General features: G+C 43.8%; 3 protein-coding genes across 4 annotated transcripts in view; 1 reads left to right on the top strand and 2 right to left on the bottom strand.

Moving 5' to 3' along the window:
- HOMER2 (homer scaffold protein 2) overlaps positions 1-18,395 on the bottom strand; it is a 615,401-nt gene that overhangs the window by 255,911 nt on the left and 341,095 nt on the right. The window lies entirely within an intron of this gene.
- HDGFL3 (HDGF like 3) overlaps positions 1-18,395 on the bottom strand; it is a 72,580-nt gene that overhangs the window by 1,555 nt on the left and 52,630 nt on the right. The window contains exons 3-5 of the mRNA XM_060617535.3: positions 17,274-17,412; positions 16,790-16,948; positions 12,938-13,084 (exon numbers count right to left, since the gene is read on the bottom strand). Coding sequence (XP_060473518.1) covers positions 12,938-13,084; positions 16,790-16,948; positions 17,274-17,412 — 445 coding nt within the window. The remainder of the gene's footprint in view (positions 1-12,937; positions 13,085-16,789; positions 16,949-17,273; positions 17,413-18,395) is intronic.
- TM6SF1 (transmembrane 6 superfamily member 1) overlaps positions 1-18,395 on the top strand; it is a 58,084-nt gene that overhangs the window by 33,330 nt on the left and 6,359 nt on the right. Inside the window, exon 10 of one of the 2 annotated variants that reach the window (XM_078449065.2) lies at positions 2,169-2,223. The exons of the other annotated variant lie outside the window; for it this stretch is intronic. Within the exon in view, the coding sequence (XP_078305191.1) occupies positions 2,169-2,201 (33 nt within the window). The 3' untranslated portion in view covers positions 2,202-2,223. Of the gene's footprint in view, positions 1-2,168; positions 2,224-18,395 lie in introns of those variants that run through there. 2 annotated transcript variants of the gene reach the window in all.

Raw genomic sequence — 18,395 nt, 5'->3', positions numbered from 1 at the left:
ACACGCGGCTGGAAGAAATAACGAGTGTTAACAAAATCAAGACGTATGAAGAGAAAGGAAGTCGAGATTTCTTTTAAAATTTAGATGGCACATCTGTGTGACAAAATATTTCCACTTCCTAAAAGAATGATGTTTCAATCTGGGTCCTACTTTAAATTGTGTCAGGTTACATTTCCTCATAGGGAGGCTATTTTTGTTTTCTTCATCATTAACCCAAATACATTAACCCCCTCGTAATGCTCTCAAGGGATGAATGAAAGAGGGAACTCAGGCCCCAATATTTTTTCCTAAAACACCTTGCTTCCATTCTTTTTCCTTCACTGAGTGAACAAACTTGCTTGGGAGCAAGGAGTGCGCTCACTCATGGGTATGTTCTCAAGTATACAGCCGAAATCTATAGTGTTCGTTATATACCACATACCAGTAAAGAGGAAAAGGTACTAAACCTCAAGATGCCAGACATATATTTCTCTTGGCCTGCTCTGCTCCTACCAGAATGAGACAGCCAACTTTAAAAAAGTAATAAAAATCTACTTAAAATCTGTGAACTTGCAAAATACAGGGACTAGTGACTCCTAATTATTTATTGACAAAAATACTAGATACATTACACTTACAGCCTTTGGAGGATTTTCCTCCTTTGTGAAGGAGGAAGACACCCATTTTAAGCAATGAAAACTTGTTAACCAAGGACATTTATTTAACAGTGTCTTTTTATTAATGTCAATGTGAAAAGCAATAAAATCTATGTTTACATTGGTAGAGAATTCATAGTAACAACTACTCAATGCACATTGAAAAACATTTTTGGAACAGATGGTCCCACAGCAGCATCAGAATAGAATTCATGCCCGAAACAAAGTAGCAGTGGTACCAGAATATAACCACAACTTTAAGGACCTGGGGAATTTTTTGGTCTTTAAACAAGGTGCTGTCAATAGGTGCTTAAAAGCAAATTATGAATCCATGTTTAAAAATTTCTCATACCATAATCACTCTATTTGCATCTGTGCATCAAAAAAGTATCTTGCTAGCGCACCTGGGTGGTGGCTCAGTGGGCTTAAGTGTCCAATTCTTGATTCCAGCTCAGTTCATGATCTCAGGGTCCTAGGATCAAGCCCCATGTCTGGCTCTGTGCTGGGCATGGAGCCTGCTTAAGATTCTCTCTCTCCCTCTCCCCATTACCCACCCCTCCCCACTGGTGCACGCTCACTCTCTCGCTCTCTCTCAAAAAAAAAAAAAAAAATCTTGCTAATCATAATGGTATACGTTCTGGGCATGGAGCTCGGGGTGTTGACTAGACAGGAAGTCTCCTCTGAGGAAGCAGCCGGAAGTGGTTCCTTATGTGCTGGCTGCCGTGCTCTGTGCCAAGCCACCCTCAGCAGACAATGGCTGACTACTCCAATCAGATTCTCTCTCGAGGCATCTGAATTCGAGGCACATTAAGAGGCTGCAGGGTGGAGGCACAGCTGAAGGACAGCCCAAACACAGCAGAAGTCAGGAGACAGTATACGTCATAGGATCTTTCCCTGGAGCACCATTTTCACTTGAAAAAATGACGGCAGATAAACTATGGTTATTCAGACACTCTGTCAGAAATAAATGAAATGAGCCTATTACATCAAGGAAGACAAGTGGCAGTATTTGTTGCCAACAATAACATTCAAGCTTTCAAGTGAAACTTAGAATTCTGGAAAACTTACATCCTCCATGATCAAAATTTCCCAGTGAAGGTTTTTCTGACAAGATATACTTGATATTTAAAAACGTGATTGTGGGCGCCTGGGTAGCTTAGTCAGTTGAGCCTCTGACTCTTGATTTCGGCTCAGGTCATGATCTCACGGGCTGTGAGTTCGAGCCCTGAGTAGGGCTCTGAGATGACAGTGTGGAGACCGCTTGGGAATCTCTCTCTCCCTCCCTCTCTGCCCCTCCCCAGTTCGTGCGCACGCTCACTCTCTCTCTCAACGTTAATAAATATTAAAAAATGTGATTAAAAATACTTCATGATGAAATATTTGGAAGACCCAAATAATGCAGGAAACCAGCATTTTCCAAATGGGTAAAAGTCATTCAAAGTGCCAGACTGTCCAATGGATTTTAAACTAACAGAATACAGAAAAGTTCAGATTCCACACTGCAACTAACCTTTAAGAAACTACCACTTACAGAGCTGGTCTAATACCAAAGAATGTTCGCAATGATCTGGAGAAACTATTAAGATATTCACTCGTATCTCCGCTTTCAACTACATGACATACCTCAACTGAAACAACGTGTTGCAAGAGACTGAGTACAGAGACAGATGTAAGAGCCCTTTCTATTAAGCCAAACAAAGAAATTTTTAAAAATGCAAAACAACGCGGGGGGCACACTCGGTAGAGTGTGCAACTGTTGATCTCAGGGCCATGAGTCTGAGCCCCATGGGTTTAGAGATTACTAAAAATTAAAAACTAAAAAAGAAAATGTAAAACGATGTCATTTTTCTCAAAACAAAACTTTCTGAAACATGTTCTTTTTCATAAAAATGTGTTATTTATGTTAAACAATGAATATTTTTTATAATGAATAAATTTTTTAAATTAACATTTTAAAATTTGTTTTTATTCCTGATTCAATAAATATCCATGGTTGTAACAAAAACTCTTGGGGCCCTCAATTGCTTACAAGAGTATTAAGGGGGTCCTGAGACCAAAAAGTTTGGCGAACCCCTGGCTTTGAAGAAATGAGAGTAACTGGTGAGAGATGAAGCCGGAAAGATACACTGGGGCCCGAGTGCGAAGGCCACTGCGTGCTGCAGTAAGGAGTCTGGACTCGATCTCGAGGGCAAGAGTAGCTGGCCCTCTGCTGGCCCTCTGCTAAGGAAAGCGGGTCCAGAGCCCGAAGAAGAAAAGCATGGACATGGTGGTTATGGTGACCGTGGCAGGTGTCCTCCCGATATTTACTCTATCCTCTGCCCTTCCCTGCTACTCTGTGTGGCCTTGTGATTCGAGGACCTGACTCTAGCTCCAGCGGGGGGGGGGGGGAAGGGGGGTAGAGCCTGACTGGTCCCAGACAGTTTCAATCTCTTTGTTATCTGTGGTTAGTTTGGGGATGGGCAACTTTCTGGCACTGCAATGAGTCCTGCTTCCTGGTCCTCATACCCTTGTGTGACCCCCTCCCCTGCTTCTGTCTTGCAAGCTCGCTCTCTCTCTCGCTGATGAAGCTACCTGTCACGTAGGAGCTGCCCTATAGAGAGGCAAATGTGTCAGGGAACCTAGAGGGCCTCTGGCCAAAGTTAGTGAGGACCTAAGTCCTGCCAACAACTACTTGAGTGAACTTGGAAGGGGACCAACCCCCAACTGAGCCTCAAAAGGATTTGAGCGGCTGCTAATACCTTAATCGCAGCCTTGCAGAGACCCTGAGACGAGGGACTCAACACGTGGCGCCTGCCTGGAGTCCTCATCCAGGGGAAAATGCCAGACAATAAATGCTACGTGAAGCCCTGAGTTTTGAGGTAATTTGTTACGTGGAGAGAAACAATACGGCAGCCCCGAGCCAATCAGTGCACGGGACCCGGGTCGCGAAGATTAGTAGCCTCTCCGTCGTGCCCCACGAATCGACAAGGGACGCTCCACGTGAGCCCTTTTCTGCCTTGTGCTTCCCCTGGCAGCAGTGAGGACGGAGCCCGAAGGGGGGCCCCGGAACTCTGCGGGTTCCTGGTAAGAACCCTTACCAATACGTGTGACCTCGACACCCCCACGCCTCGAGACTATCAAGCCTTTTATCCTTCTGTCCTTAGGCTTATCTCAGTGACCACAGATGGGCTCCTGAGCATGTCACTTCCTAGACTCTCATCCGGTCAGGTTAGTACATGTTAGTCTATGACCTCATCTCTCTCTCTCTCTTTTTAATGTTTTTATTTACTTCTGAGAGACAGAGCGAGAGCATGAGTGAGGGAGGGGCAGAGAAAGCGGGACACAGGATCTGAAGGACACACGCGGGGCTCGAACCCACGAACCGTGAGATCGTGACCTGAGCCGAAGTCGGAAGCTTCACCGACTGAGCCACCCAGGCGCCCCTATGACTTCGTCCCTTACACTCTCCTGCTTCCACCCAGGTTCCGCAGTCTCTTCCACTAGGCCCCTCGGACATCACAGCCACCAGCAAATCTCCATATTCCCCACAAGCGTTTCGCAGGTGTTCTGCCCCCCAACTTGTTCACAAGAAATGTTCTCCCTGGGGATCGTGCTGCTGCTCCTCCTGTGACCTCTTTTCTCAGCCACAGCTCTTGCACTGCTGGCCCGGCGGTGGAGGCGGTGTTCACCCAACCCTCCTCACCTTGAACGTCCATGCTGTGAACCACCCCCTCTCCTGCCTGCAGTCACCTCCGGACCCCTGGGGTCACTCGCTACAGATTTCAGCTCTGCCTCACCATCATTCGATATTATAATCACTGGGGATGTCTCTCCACGTAGACGGTCTTTCCAAAACTCTGACCCCTCAGTTCCTCGGCTCTCCCCTCCAGAGAGCTCGTTCTCCGCCCTACCTCACTCACCCCCACGGCTATTTCTCAGGCAGGCGGTTCTCAACCACTGGGAGTGCAGCAGCCCCCCTGCCCCCCCCCCCCGCCCCCGCCCCCGCTGGGCGGTTTTGCCTTCTTTGGTCAAGTGTGGTCAGGAAGCAGTAGCCTTCACTTTATCGCATCCTTCATCGAGCAGGAAGGGTGAGTGCCGCCCAGGAAGATATTTTGAGGGGGATCACGTTCACTTAACTTTTATTACAGTATATTGTTACAACTGTTCTATTTTATTCTGAGTTACCGTTATTAGCCTCTCACTATGCCTAACTGATACGTTAAGCTGTATCTTAGGTGCGTGCACGTAGGAAAAAAACAGCATACGCCGGGTTCGTGTCATCCGCAGTTTCAGGCATCCATGGGGGGTCTTGGAAATTGTCTCCTGCAGATAAGGGGGGACACTGTATCTGCAAATATGGTTTGAAGTCACCGTTCTGGGGGGCAAAATTATGGAGGCATTTTAGGTTGTCAGAAGAACTTGGGGCTTCTTTGGCCTCTTACAGGCAGGAGTCAAGGGGACTGTGTTGTGAACGGTGCTCACAGGATGAACTGTCTGTGCAAACACCAGCACCAGCCGCCTGTCAGCGGCAACCCCTGGTGTCTCCAGCTCTCTTTGCAGCTGGACTCCACCCCTTGCAAGTGCCTACTCGGTCCCATTTCCTGCCTCTCGAAATTCCAACACTTCTTCCCGTCACCTCTCTCAGCTGCCGACCTTGCTTCCTAAGAAAACGGACGCGGTCAGGTGAGGACTCTTCCAAGCTCTCACCCCGAGTGCCCGCTTACCTGCCTCCCCCCTGCAGTGGGGGAAGCAGGGCAGCCCCCCCGCACGTGCACTAGGCCCTGTGCCTTGTCTTCCGAGGAGCACTGCTTGCGCAGCTCTTTCCTACGTGATCATTGTGCGATCATTCCTCATTTGGCTCATTCTTACCAGAACGTGTGCTGTAAATTCTCCCATCGAGAAAAAAAACCCTTTTTGCTTTTCTATCTTGGACTGTGACTATTACATATTTGAAAAGAAGTTTAAGATTAGTCTGCTGGCCCCACGAGACATCAGCACTCATTATGAAGCTGCTATCACTATGAAAAGCATGGTACTGACCAAAGGAACTGAACAGAGAACCCAGACATAGAGCCATGCCTATATGACAGAGGACACTGAGACCAGAGAGGAAAGGAGGGACAACTTCGGTTCAAATGGTGACGCTGTGGGAAAAAGGCAACAGGACCCTACCTCGCACTGTGCCCAAATCAATTCCAGATGGACTAAACAGTAGCATGTTAAAAATAAAACTTTATGATTTAAAAAAGGAAATATAGGAGCATACCTTTCTGATCTTGGGAAAGGGACAGGCTTCGTAAACAAGAGAAGAATGCTAACCACGAAAAGAGAAGTTTGAGACATTTGACTACAACAGAGAGTCTGTTCAACTAAAGGTATGTAAGAAATCAGACAAGCCACAGATGTGGAGAAGGCACCTACAATGCACATACCAACCCCATTAGTTAGAGTCCAGAATATGTGAAGGAGCGAGTCCTACCAATCAGTAACGCAAAAAATCCCACAGGAAAATGGGCAAAAATGCAAAATCCAGCACCGCACGGCAGAAGAAACATGGGTGGTAGGTAAATCTGAAAAGAAACTCAACCTCACTACTAGTCAAAGAACTGCGTGGAGACTATCATTTATACTCACTGTACGAGCAAAACTTTCAAGTTTGACAGTGACACGTTCATCACAGGGAACTTGTGCATTGAAGGTGGGTGCGGAAACTGGTCCAAACACTTAAGAACGTAACTTGGCATTATCTTGCAGAGTTAAAGACCCGAACTCACGAGCTGCCGTGTCCGGTTTGGGTTTATCTACCCTCAGGGACCTCTTGCCTATGTGCGCCAGGAGGCAAGCAGGAGGCTGAGCCCAGCAACACATGAAAGTCACAAAACCGAGTATTATGCTGCCTTGAAAGATGAATAAACCTTTCTATACATGACCACGTGAAGGACTCTTGGAAGCATGGTAGTACGTAAACGTCACCATTTTTCTTAAAAATCTCAAATGACTGGCAGTATGGCACAGGGATTAAGAGCATGGACTCTTGACTCAGTCCATTTGGCTCTGAATGCCAGCACTGCCATCCATCAGCGGCATGATGGGGAAACTGCTTAACTTCTCTGTACCTCATTTCCACAAATGTAAAATAGTGATAATAAAAGCATCTGTCTCAAAGGGAAAAAAAATCTCAAAAATGAGAGAAACTAAGGAATATATTATTTAAATATATACCTGTATGTTAGATAGGAGTTAAAATTCTGAAAACGAAAGGAAATAATAAATACAACACTAGTGGTTATCTCTGAGTAGGAAGAAGATGGGGCAAGGGAAGAATATGTAATTAGATATAAGTTATGATTCTGTTTTAGTTTTGGGGTTGAGTGGGAGGGTCACTGGTATTCATTGGAATACTATGTTTCTTACTTTACATATATTACATATATATTCTTTTGTACAAAACAAATATATTATTAAAAATGGGTGAAAAGTAAAAGGATCTGACTTTTAACAGAGTGGGTATGAAGGGAAGATAACTCAACAAAATAAAGGCCATCTATGAAAAACCCACAGCTAACATCATACTCAATGGTGAAAAACTGAGAGCTTTCCTCCTAAGATCAGGAATAAGTCAAGGATGTCCGTTCTTGCCATTTTTCTTTAACATACTAGTGACATCCTAGCCATAGCAAGAAAAAAACCCCAAACACATCCAAATTGAAGTAAATCTGTCATTATATGCAGATGACATGATATAACAGATAGAAAACCCTAAAGACTCCACCAAGAAACTATTAGAATAAATGAATTCAGTAAAGTTGTAAGATACAAGTTTAACAGAGAAATTTGTTGTTTCTACATACTAATAACAAAGTAGCAGAAAGAGAGATTAAGGAAATAATTCCATTTACGGTTGCACCAGAAAGAATAAGACCTAGAAATAAACTTAACCACAGAGGTGATAGACCTATACTCTGAAGATAATAAAACACCGATGAAAAAAACTGAAGAAGACACAAACAAATGGGAAGATATCCCATGCTCACTGACTAGAAGAACAAATACTGTCAAAATGTCCACACTACCCAGGGGTGCCTGGGTAGCTCAGTCGGTTGGGCATCCAACCTCAGCCCAGGTCATGATCCTGCGCTTTGTGGGTTCGAGCTCCGCGTCGGGCTCTGTGCTGACAGCTCGGCACCTGGAAGCCTGCTTCGGATTCTGTGTCTCCCTCTCGCTCTGCCCCTCCCCCGCTTGCGCTCTGTCTCTCTGTCTCCCCAAAATAAACATTAAAAAAAATTTTTTTTAAATGTCCACACTACCCAGAGCAATCCACAGATTCAATGCAATCCCTATTCAAATACCAAAGCATTTTTTTAGAGAACTAGAACAAATAAATACTAAAATTTGTATGGAACCACAAAAGACCCCAAACAGCCAAAGCAATCTTAAGAAACAACAAAGCTGGAGGTACCACAATCCCAGACTTCCAAGATATACTACAAAGCTACGTTAATCAAAGCGTATGGTACCGGCACAAAACCAGATACGTATATCAATGGAACAGAACAGATAGCCCAGAAATAAACCCATAGTTATATGGTCAATTAATCTTTGACAAAGGAGGCAAGAATATACAATAGGGAAAAGACAGTCTCAATAAAGGTTGCTGGGAAAACTGAACAGCTACATTCAAAAGAATGAAACTGGACCACTTTCTTATAGCATACACAAAAATAAACCCAAAGGCGATTAAAGACCTAAATGTGAGACAGGAAGCCATGAAACTCCTAAAGGAAAACACAGGCAGTCACCTCTTGGACATCAGGTGTAGCAACATTTTTCTAGATGTGTCTCCTCAGGCAAAGGAAACAAAAGGAAAAATAAACTATTGAGACTAGACCAAAATAAAAAGCTTTTGTTCAACAAAATGAAAAGGCAGCCTACAGAATGGGAGAAGATATCTGCAAATGATACATCTGATAAGGGGTTAATATCATATATATCTATATATCTCATATATAATATCTATCTATCTATCTATCTATCTATCTATCTATCTATCTATCTCTCATACAACTCGAAACCAAAAAAATAGCTCCTATGAAAAAATGGACAGAGGACCTGAATAGACATTTTTCCAAAGAAGACATCCAGCCAGATGGATAACAGACACATGAAAAAAGGTTCAACATCACCAGTCATCAGAGAAATGCAAACAAACCAAAATGAGATCACGTGACACTAGTTACAATGACTAATAGCAAAAGAACAAGAACGAGAACAAGAAGTGTTGGTGTGGTTGTGGAGAAAAAGGAGCCTTTGCGCACTGTTGGTGGGAATGTAAATTGGTGCAGCCACTGTGGAAAACAGCATGGAGGTTCCTCAAAAAATTAAAAGTAGAAAAACTGTATGATGCAATAATTCCACTAGCAAAGAAAATGAAAACACTAATTCAAAAAGACATATGCACTCTTGTCTATATTGCAGCATTATTTATAATAGCCAAGTTATGGAAGCAAACCAAGTGTCTACCGACAGATGGATGGACACAGGTGGTGTACATATACAATGGGGTATTACGCAGCCATAAAAAGAGATTTTGCCATTTGCGACAATGTGGATGGAACTAGGATGTATTGTACTGAGTGCAGTAAGTCAAAGAAAGACAAATATCATGATTTCACTTACATGTGGAATCTAAAACACAGAACCAGACCCATAAATACAGAGAACAAACTGAAGGTTGCCAGGGAGGAGGGTCAGGGGAGGGGCAAAATGAGTGAAGGGGAGTGGGAGACACAGGCCTCCAGTTACGGAGTAAGTCATGGGACATGGTACAGGACAGGGAACAGTCAATGACACTGTGACAGCATTGTGTGGTGAGCACAGCATAAGGGAGCCTTGTCAAATCACTATGTCGTGCACCTGAAATGAGGGTAATATTGTGTGTCAACTGCACTTCAATTTAAATGAACGAATGAAAAAATGAATGGATCGCAGGCTCTTGTTCTACATTCAGGCTCTTACCAGCTATGGGACCCTGGGCCGATCTTTCCAGCCTCAGTTTCCCCAGGTACACAACGGATAAGACCTCCACCTACATCCTGGGATTTGTGTGGGGATTAAGTGAGACAATGCATAGATAGCATTTAGCACAATCTGTGGCACGGAGTAAACCGTGAGCCATTACGACTCTGACTCTGCCGCTGTTGCTACTGCTAATGGCAAGTGTTTCCAGAAGTGCTTTCAAGATGTTCAAGTAGAAATGGGTTTCATAAATGGTTAGAAGAATGGATCTACAATGCAGGAGGTACAGTGGGAAGTCATCAGTAATATATCGAAAACAGCTGAAACCACGAGAGTGGGTAAGAGGGACGCGGGGAAGCTTTCAGAAGAGTAGCGTGCCAAGGAAGGAGCTCTGCAGAGGGACTGAGACGAGCTGGTCGTGGAAGCAGGAGGTGGCCTGGAAGCAAAGTCCGGAGGAGAAAGGGGTAACGGCACTAAATGCTGCAGAGGTAAAATAAAGACGAAAAAAGACCCTGGACCTGGCAGGGAGAGGATCAGCATGGACCTCGACAAGGGCAGTTGCGCTGAAATGGTGAAGAAGCACCTCGAGTGTAATGGAGTAAGGCGGGTGTGTGCAGGTGAGGAAGTGGATGCTGGGAGGAAGGAGAACTCCTTTAGGAAGTTCAAAGATGAAGAGAAAAGTGAAAAGAACAGGGTATGTGGGAAAGGGAGGTATGTTTGAGGTTAAGGGAGGCCTGATACTGTTTCTAGGCAGAAGAAGAGAAAGGTACAGGACGACTGGGTTGGCCTTGGAGGAAGGACGAGGAGACGACGCTCTGGAGCCTGGTAACAGAAAGGTGCAGATTAATGCCTCTCAGACTTTAATGTGCATATAAATGACCTGGGGGATTGGTTAAAACAGATTCTGACTCAGAAGGCCTGGGCGTGGGCCTGGGCTTCTGCATTTCCAACAAGCTGCCGGGTGCTGTTGATGCGATCTGTCCATAGACCGCAGTCTGAGTGGTAAGGTGTAAACCATCTTTACCTCTGTCACGGGAAGGGCAGCCAGAAGTGAGTTTGGTCATGGGAGAGACAAGTTGTGGGGGGTTTGCTGTAGGCATACTGAAGCCACCTGGGGTGGGGACGGCAAGTGGGATAAAAAGAAAATCAAGAGTCAGGTACTCAGGCCCTCGGCGACTGTTAGGGATGGTTCCCAGGAGGGCTGCTGGCAAAAGTGATGACAGAGGACTCTCTACTGAAGAGGTGAAAAGAAGAAAGATCCTCAGAGGCAGGAGTAAAGCTGAGTGGCTAAGAGGGATAAGGGAGCCGTTAGAATCGTAACTGGGGAGTAATTTTGGAAAACTGGATGAAGGAGGACTTGAGAGGTAAACAGTACTGACAAGAATAGTCGAGAACTCGGCTGAAACCAGAATCTAACAGAAGAACAATCAGAATGTATTTTGTGGATTATTGTTTCAAAGTGATTTGCCGCTGTCCAATTAGTCTTGAAAGAGAAAAGACTAACAGAAGAGGACCAGGGGCAGAATGTGCCTTTGCTAATAACACTTTTACGAAGGCGGACTTGCCCGCCACCTAACAGGTTAACGGAAATTAGGACAGAAGACACGCAGACGGCCAACAGTCACGTGAAGAGATGCTCAGCACCAGTCGTCGTCAGGCAAATGCCAATCAGAACCACAACGAGCAACCACCTCACACCTGTCCGAAGCGGCTAGAATCAAAAAGGTAAGAAGTAACCAGTGTTGCAAGATGTGGAAAAAAGGGAACCCTCGTGCACGGTTGGTGGGAAAGTAAACTGGTGCGGCCGCTCTGAAAAACAGTATGAAGGTTCTTCAAAAAGTCAGATTTACCAGTAATTCCACTTCTGGGTATTTATCCGAAGAAAATGAAAGCAGCACTTTAAAGAGAAACATGCAACCTTATGTTAACTGAAGCATTATTGACAATAGCCAAGATATGGAAACAACCCAAGTGTCCACTGACAGATGAACGGACAAAGATATGGTGCGTACATGGACACACACACACACACACGAATATTACGCAGGCATACAAAAGAATGAAAGCTTGCCACCGGTGACATCATGGATGGACCTAGAGTATATTACGCTAAGTGAGATACGTCAGAAAGAGAAAGACAAATGCCATATGATGTCACTTACGTGGAATCTGAAAAAACAAAACAAACGAACAAACATAACAAAACAGAGTCCCAGATACAGGAGGCACACTTCGTCTACCACCAGGCGGAGGGGCTGAGGAGTGGGTGAAACGGGGGACACAGGTGAAGGGGACTAAGATGTACAAACTCCCGGTTGTAACACAAGTAAGTCACGAGGGTATCAAGTACAGCACAGGGAAGAGAGTCAGGAATGTGGTAGCAACTTTGTCTGGTGACAGACAGTAACCAGGCCCATCACAGCGAACACTCAGTAACGCCTACACATGTGGACTCACTGTTGTGCACCTGTAACGAACACAATATTCTATGGCGACTATACTTTAAAAAAGAGTTAACAAAAATCCAAAGTGGACAAGTCTTCCCCTTCAGTACTTCAAATACCAATGTTCACGTGTTGTTTGAATCCTTAAATACTTAAAGCCCTGTGGGTATATGAAAGTCCAGACAAACTGCTTTTAGGAAAGAAACAGCGGCATGAAATCTCCTATTTTGGACATGCCATTCATCTTATAATAAAATAAATCTAACTGTAAAGTTCTGAGATGGCATTTCATAATTTCAGTGTTTCACATCTTACTTTTTAAAAGACTCCCAAGTTGGGACACCTGGGTGGCTCAGTCGGTTAAGTGCCTGGCTCTTGATTTTGGCTCAGGTCATGATCTCACAGTCATGAGATCAAGCCCCAGGTCGGGCTCTGCGCTGACAGTGGCAGGACCTGCTTGGGATTCTCTCTCTGCCCCTCCCCTGCTTGTGCACAAGTGTTCTCTCTCCCTCTCTCTCTGCCCCTCCCCTGCTTGTGCACAAGTGTTCTCTCTCTCTCCCCCAAAGTAAGTCAATAAACGCTAAAAAGAAAAGAAAAGACTCAAGCTGCTCGAGTTAGTTTAAAAAAGAATGAACTGTTCACAGAGTTCCACACTGACAGGCAGGTGCACTTCCCACCTGGCTCTCTTTTGTTCTCAGACTCTGGGCAGCTAATCATTCATCCAGGAGCTGCGTGCACATCCACGTATCAGGCTGAGAATCTTTCTCCATCTACTAGGACAGTGTTTACCAGTGACTGCGAAGCACTGCTGATCTCTAGCATCTTCTAGGTTAGAAGGGCAGGGAGGTTACACGCCGTCCTTACCCCTTCACTGGTTTTCTGCAAGTCTGAAGTTGTGTTTCTTGTGTCGTTGCCGGCGTCTCCGCCCTCGGAGCTGCTTTTGTTCTCCTCTTCTTTGCAGTCCTTGTCATCTTCATCTCCTGGAGACTTCCGGGACTGTTTAGAGGATTTCTAAACGTTTGGACAAGTTAGAAGTTAGAGTCAAAGGGACAAATCCTGACGCACAAGGGCAAGTAAGAGCTGCCGAAGCGGCTGACCCACGGCCAGTCTCTGTGGCCCCGCCACCGGATATACGAGCGCAACCAGGCGGCGTGCCAAGGCTGGGCGAGGTGGCCCGGGCGAATCGTTTCGCCTCGCTGGGCCTCAGGGTAACAAGCTGGAGAGGGAAGTAGAGGTGAACTACATGACCTGTTAGTCCTTTCCAGCGGTGCCATGTTAAAAGCAGTACAAAAAGGTTCGTGTACCCAGGACACTATTCGTGAATAAACAGTAGCTGGATGGACACCACCTTAGGAGGCTAAGAGTGAGAAGGCACCATAAGGCCGTCCTGTCCTTCCTCGTCGTTTTACAGCAGAAACTCAGGTCCACAGAGTGAGGTGGACTATCTCACATGATATAGGAGTATTCATGTTAAGAAATCTGCTGAAGCTGTTTGGTTGACAGGATCCACGTAATATAAACTACTTTACTCTTTTAAATTGCAGACAGTTATTTAAGAACCCAAGGGAACTAGCCCCGCCCCCCTGCTTTTTTATCACCATGCATTTGAAATCAAGATGAGCTTAAGGAAAACGAAAATACAATTATAGTTTATAGCCAAAGCTGCTTTGCAGAACAGCATTAAAAGGATCAAAAGCTGGCCCCACTGTGCATCTTTAAGAAAGTAAAATGTAGCATTTCACTAACATGTCCTTTTTGAGGACTTTTAAGAGTCTTTAAGCACCTGGCAAATAAGAGCTGAGGCAAAACCGGTTTGGCCAAGTCACCTTTGGTCTTCCAGAAATGAATTAGCAAATTGGAGATTCCTTAGACAATCAATATTTTAAATACAACTCCCAAAGAGAAAGTATCTCCTAGCTCTGTGATAGAGCACATAATTACATTGCTCCTGTTTTACTTAACTGAAACTACCAACCAAGCCTGAAATGTCAGCTTAAAATGAGGTCATCTTTACTTTTCACACGAAGGAAAAGCAGAGATTTAATAATCCAAACGTGGAGTGTCTACCGTTAAAGCTAAGATCAAGTAGGACAACATAAAAAGCAGAATATTTTTTGTTTTCCTAGTAAATACAGTATAACTATCGAAATAGAGTAATTGCTTTATGTAGTAATTCTCAAATAATAACCTCTGACCTACAGTTCTTAGAGGTAATCATTCACAACTCCCTAAAATTTCTAATGCTTACAAAGGATACTTATGAGTAACCCCACGAGTGAATTTATACGCCTTATAATTTGGCATTACACAGACCAGAATCAGGCCTTTCCTCAAGTTTTGCTGTCGAGCCACAGTCAGCATTCTAAGAAACCTGGCCCCCAGGCTGTATTTGGGAACCCTGAAAAGCTCTTACTGTGCTACAAATTCAGATCAGGGCAATTCCTGCAATTGTGGGGAGGGACCCTTTATCTGTTTCATCACTGTGCTCCTGAATTGGTTGTGTCCAACTGTTGCCACCTTTGGTTTTTTAACTTAAGATTACTAGTAGTTTAGCACCATCATCAGTTTACTCTGCTGTGAGGCTCTCTGATTTGCCCTACTTTATGCAGTAATGTGCATGCAAAATATTTTGACCTATAATTTTCCAGGATCTGTGATGGCTCATATATGAATCATCCATATACTTACTGCCAAAGAGATACACATAAATCTTCAATTATGTTCAGATCTGCTTTTCACTGTGAACCACTGCTTTTCAGTGGCAAAGGAAGATTATTCAACTTTAAGAAATAGGGGGGGTAGGAAAAGATCACCATATTCGGAAAAAAGGAAACATCTGGGAAGTCAAGGACAACAAGCAGGTTACGTCAGGTAAGCGCTTCTCTAAATGTGGTTCCCAGATCAGAGCCATCAGCCTTACCTAAAACTTTAATTCTCAGACCCCACACCCAAGACCTACTGAAACAGAAATTCAGGGGGTGAGGCTGGGCAGTGTGTGCTTTAACAAGACCTCCACATGGTTCTGACGCAGGTGGAAGTTTGAGAACCACTGTGCTAGGTTCTCAGTTAATACTGAAAATGAAAAACCATTTATGTTCTTCCAAAGTCTTTGTGTTTGTGCATAATTCTTTTGACAATAAATAAAACAGTAAAAAGTGGAAAAGAAAGTCACGGTTCTTAAGTGCTTGTGAAAGTTGTGATCTGGAAGGAAAAGCAAAAAAAGATGATCCCTTAATTGAACACAGAGAAACCTCAGTAAGTAAAGTTATGTCTTTACCCCTTCACTGCTTTAAATCACCTACCCGCACTAGGTATGAGCCCCATTACTTCTGGGCACCACAACAAGCAATAAAATAATGACACTCAAAAGCCCCAAATCCACACTATTAAACGCTGCTACTACGTCAGGTAGCTTAGATAACGGAGGGTGGTACAATACGCTGCACAGCTCAGCAGGCAATCATAAATTTAAAAAAATCAATTCGATTGGGTGTTTAAGTGAAATTCAAAATGCTAAAAAAAAACTCAGCTTAAAAATGCAATGGAAGGTACAGCCTGACAAGGAAAATTCTAATTATTTTTTTGTGATTTGCAAACCGTATCCCCATCCAAGGCAAATACATGTTTTTCATTAGGTGCAAAGTAATATGTATTCATACATTTTTACCTATATGCCTGTGGGGTAGACTTTACAGATTGTAAAAGAAAATGCTGATCATCGAATAAAGTCTTGGGACTTGGTTCTTAAGGAGTTTCCCAAGTCTGGTGTCCAGCTACTAAATACCAGAATCTAAATGGAAGTAATTTATTCAATCGTGTGACAGACCAGTTATAGTGAAACTTGTACCAATCTCTGGTTTTCAAAGATCTATCTATCTTACTTCCAGTTTCTAAAGGTGAACAGTTTTTACAATGCCATAGTTTGTTCAACTGTATGTCTGGATTACTGTGAAAAACCTAGACTTTCATTTGTAAATCTAGGATCACGTCACTCCTATTACCGTCACAATGGGAATAAATCCAAATTCCTTAAGGTGGCGCACAAGTCTCCATGACTGAGCCTTTGCCTGCCTCTCCCTCTGGGTCATGACCCCCAACCACGCTGGTCTTCTTCAAATTCAGGCCAGGCCAGACTCTTCCTGCGTCACATCTGGGCTGCTCTGTCACACACGCCCCCTTCCCCCACCCCCAGCTCTTTCTTCGGGCCTCAGTATGAACTCTGCCTCTTCTCTTCAGAAAGGCCTCGCCCTCTATCTAAAGAACGTTCTCCTACCACTTGTTTCCTTCAGAGTCCTCTCTTCATTTATATGTATTATGTGTACATTCCTTAGAGCAGAAAGACAGATTAAGGGTGTATCTTTATATTTACCTAGACTTGTCCTCAATCGTACTGGGTCTCCTATATTCCTAAAGTCTTCAGAGCTCATTTGGAGGTGACCGTAGGAGGCACACCTGCTCTTGTCCCCTTGGCTGAAGAACAGACCTTCTCCAACTACTGAGCGGCAGTATTTTCAGTGCCACGTCGGCCTTGAAGGGTCCACAGCCAGCTGCCCTCACGTGTAAGGTCACCTGTCCTATCCCCTTGGCTGTATCACTGTCCCTAGAGGCAGAGGCTCCACAGAGCTAGTATATTTCTATGTGCCCAATGGAGGAATTAAAGGTCATCTAATGAATGTGTATATAACATTAATAACAATGGAAATGGTTCTCAGGCACCTTCGAAGTGTAGGACTTTTTCCGTTTAGAGCCTGCTTTTTCATTCTTTCTTTTGCCTTTTCCATCCTCTTCCACTCTATCCCCTTCCTCCTCACTGCTCGCATCTGCAGTATTTCCACCTTCTCCCTCCGTTTCCGAGGAGCTCTGTTGCTGAATTGCCTACGAAATAACAAGATATTGGCTAATTACATTTTTGAAAAATTGTCACGGACACTGTGAAAAAAACATTCTATTTTAATCTAAAAGGGTTCAGCTTACTCTTAAGATTGCAAAATAAAGGACTGTCAACCTCAATCTTCCAGTGACCACTTGACTTGAACCCCCTTGAGTAACAGAATTACATTTAATCCAAAATATTACCGGAGCTAAATTCTGATTTCAAATAGATGGGAGAGTAACTACTAGTATAAGAGGACATATAACAAAGACCCCAAAGAGAGTTAAAACCAAAGAAATGAGATCTAACAACGAAGCAAACCATTACCTGGTATCCAGTGAACTTCACTCCTGGGTTATTCTCTATTTCCCACAATCCTTCATTAAATCCTTTCCGTTTGTTTGACTTTCCAAACTTGTCTTTGTATTCCTTATATGGAAAAAGGTCTTTGGGACCTAAAAATGCACTGCAGAGATATTTTAGAAATAGGATACATTTGACCTTCAAAGGTACAATATTTTTAATATCAATATCAACAAAGGTGTCAGAGCCTATTTTAGTAAACAAGTTAAAAGTATAATAAACCCTCTGAGTTAGGCACGTAGCACAAAATGTTTTACACATACACTTCAAAGCAGAAAAAATAGATAGCTGGCTACATAAACCAGCAACTCTAGACTGTGCTTTGATCTTACTTTAAAAAAATTTTTTTTTACATTTATTTATTTTTGAGAGACAGAGAGAGAGCACAAGTGGGGGAGGGGGAGAGAGAAGGAGACACAGAATCAGAATCAGGTTCCGGGCTCTGAACTGTCAGCACAGGGCCTGACGTGGGGCTCAAACTCACAAGCCGTGATAATATGACCTGAGCTGAAGCCGGAAGCTCAACCCACTGGGCCCCCAGATGCCCCTGATCTTACTTTTAAATTACCAAATTATTTTTGTTTTAAAACTGGCTTTTAGTTACAAAGATAGTTTTAAACCTTTAAAGTTTATTTATTTTTGAGAGACAGAGCATGAGCAGGGGAGGTACAGAGAGAGGGAGACACAGAATCCGAAACAGGCTCCGGGCTCCGAGCTGTCAGCACAGAGCCTGACGCGGGGCTCAAACTCACAAACCGTGAGATCACCACCTGAGCCCAAGTCCGAAGCTTAACTGACTGAGCCACCCAGGCGCCCCACAAAGGTAGTTTTAAAGATGTCCCCTTTGACCACTTAAATCATCATCTTAAACTAAGCCTTATTTATGCTAATCTATATACCACATTAGCAAATTATTCACTGTTCTTTCTGTAAATTAAAAAATCACATTGGTGTTTAACGAGGCACTAAACAAGAAAAAAATCAGAAGTACAAATAGATACAATGTTACACAATTTCAACCCTACCTTAGACGAATCACAGCCATAAAAAGAAAGTCAGTTAGAATAAATCCCGCGGTTGGCTAAC

Source organism: Panthera onca, chromosome B3 (assembly GCF_046562875.1).
Source record: "Panthera onca isolate mPanOnc1 chromosome B3, mPanOnc1 haplotype 2, whole genome shotgun sequence".
Taxonomy (NCBI): domain Eukaryota; kingdom Metazoa; phylum Chordata; class Mammalia; order Carnivora; family Felidae; genus Panthera; species Panthera onca.
Note: the sequence above shows the minus strand (reverse complement) of the source record. Positions and strands in the feature narration are given on the sequence as shown.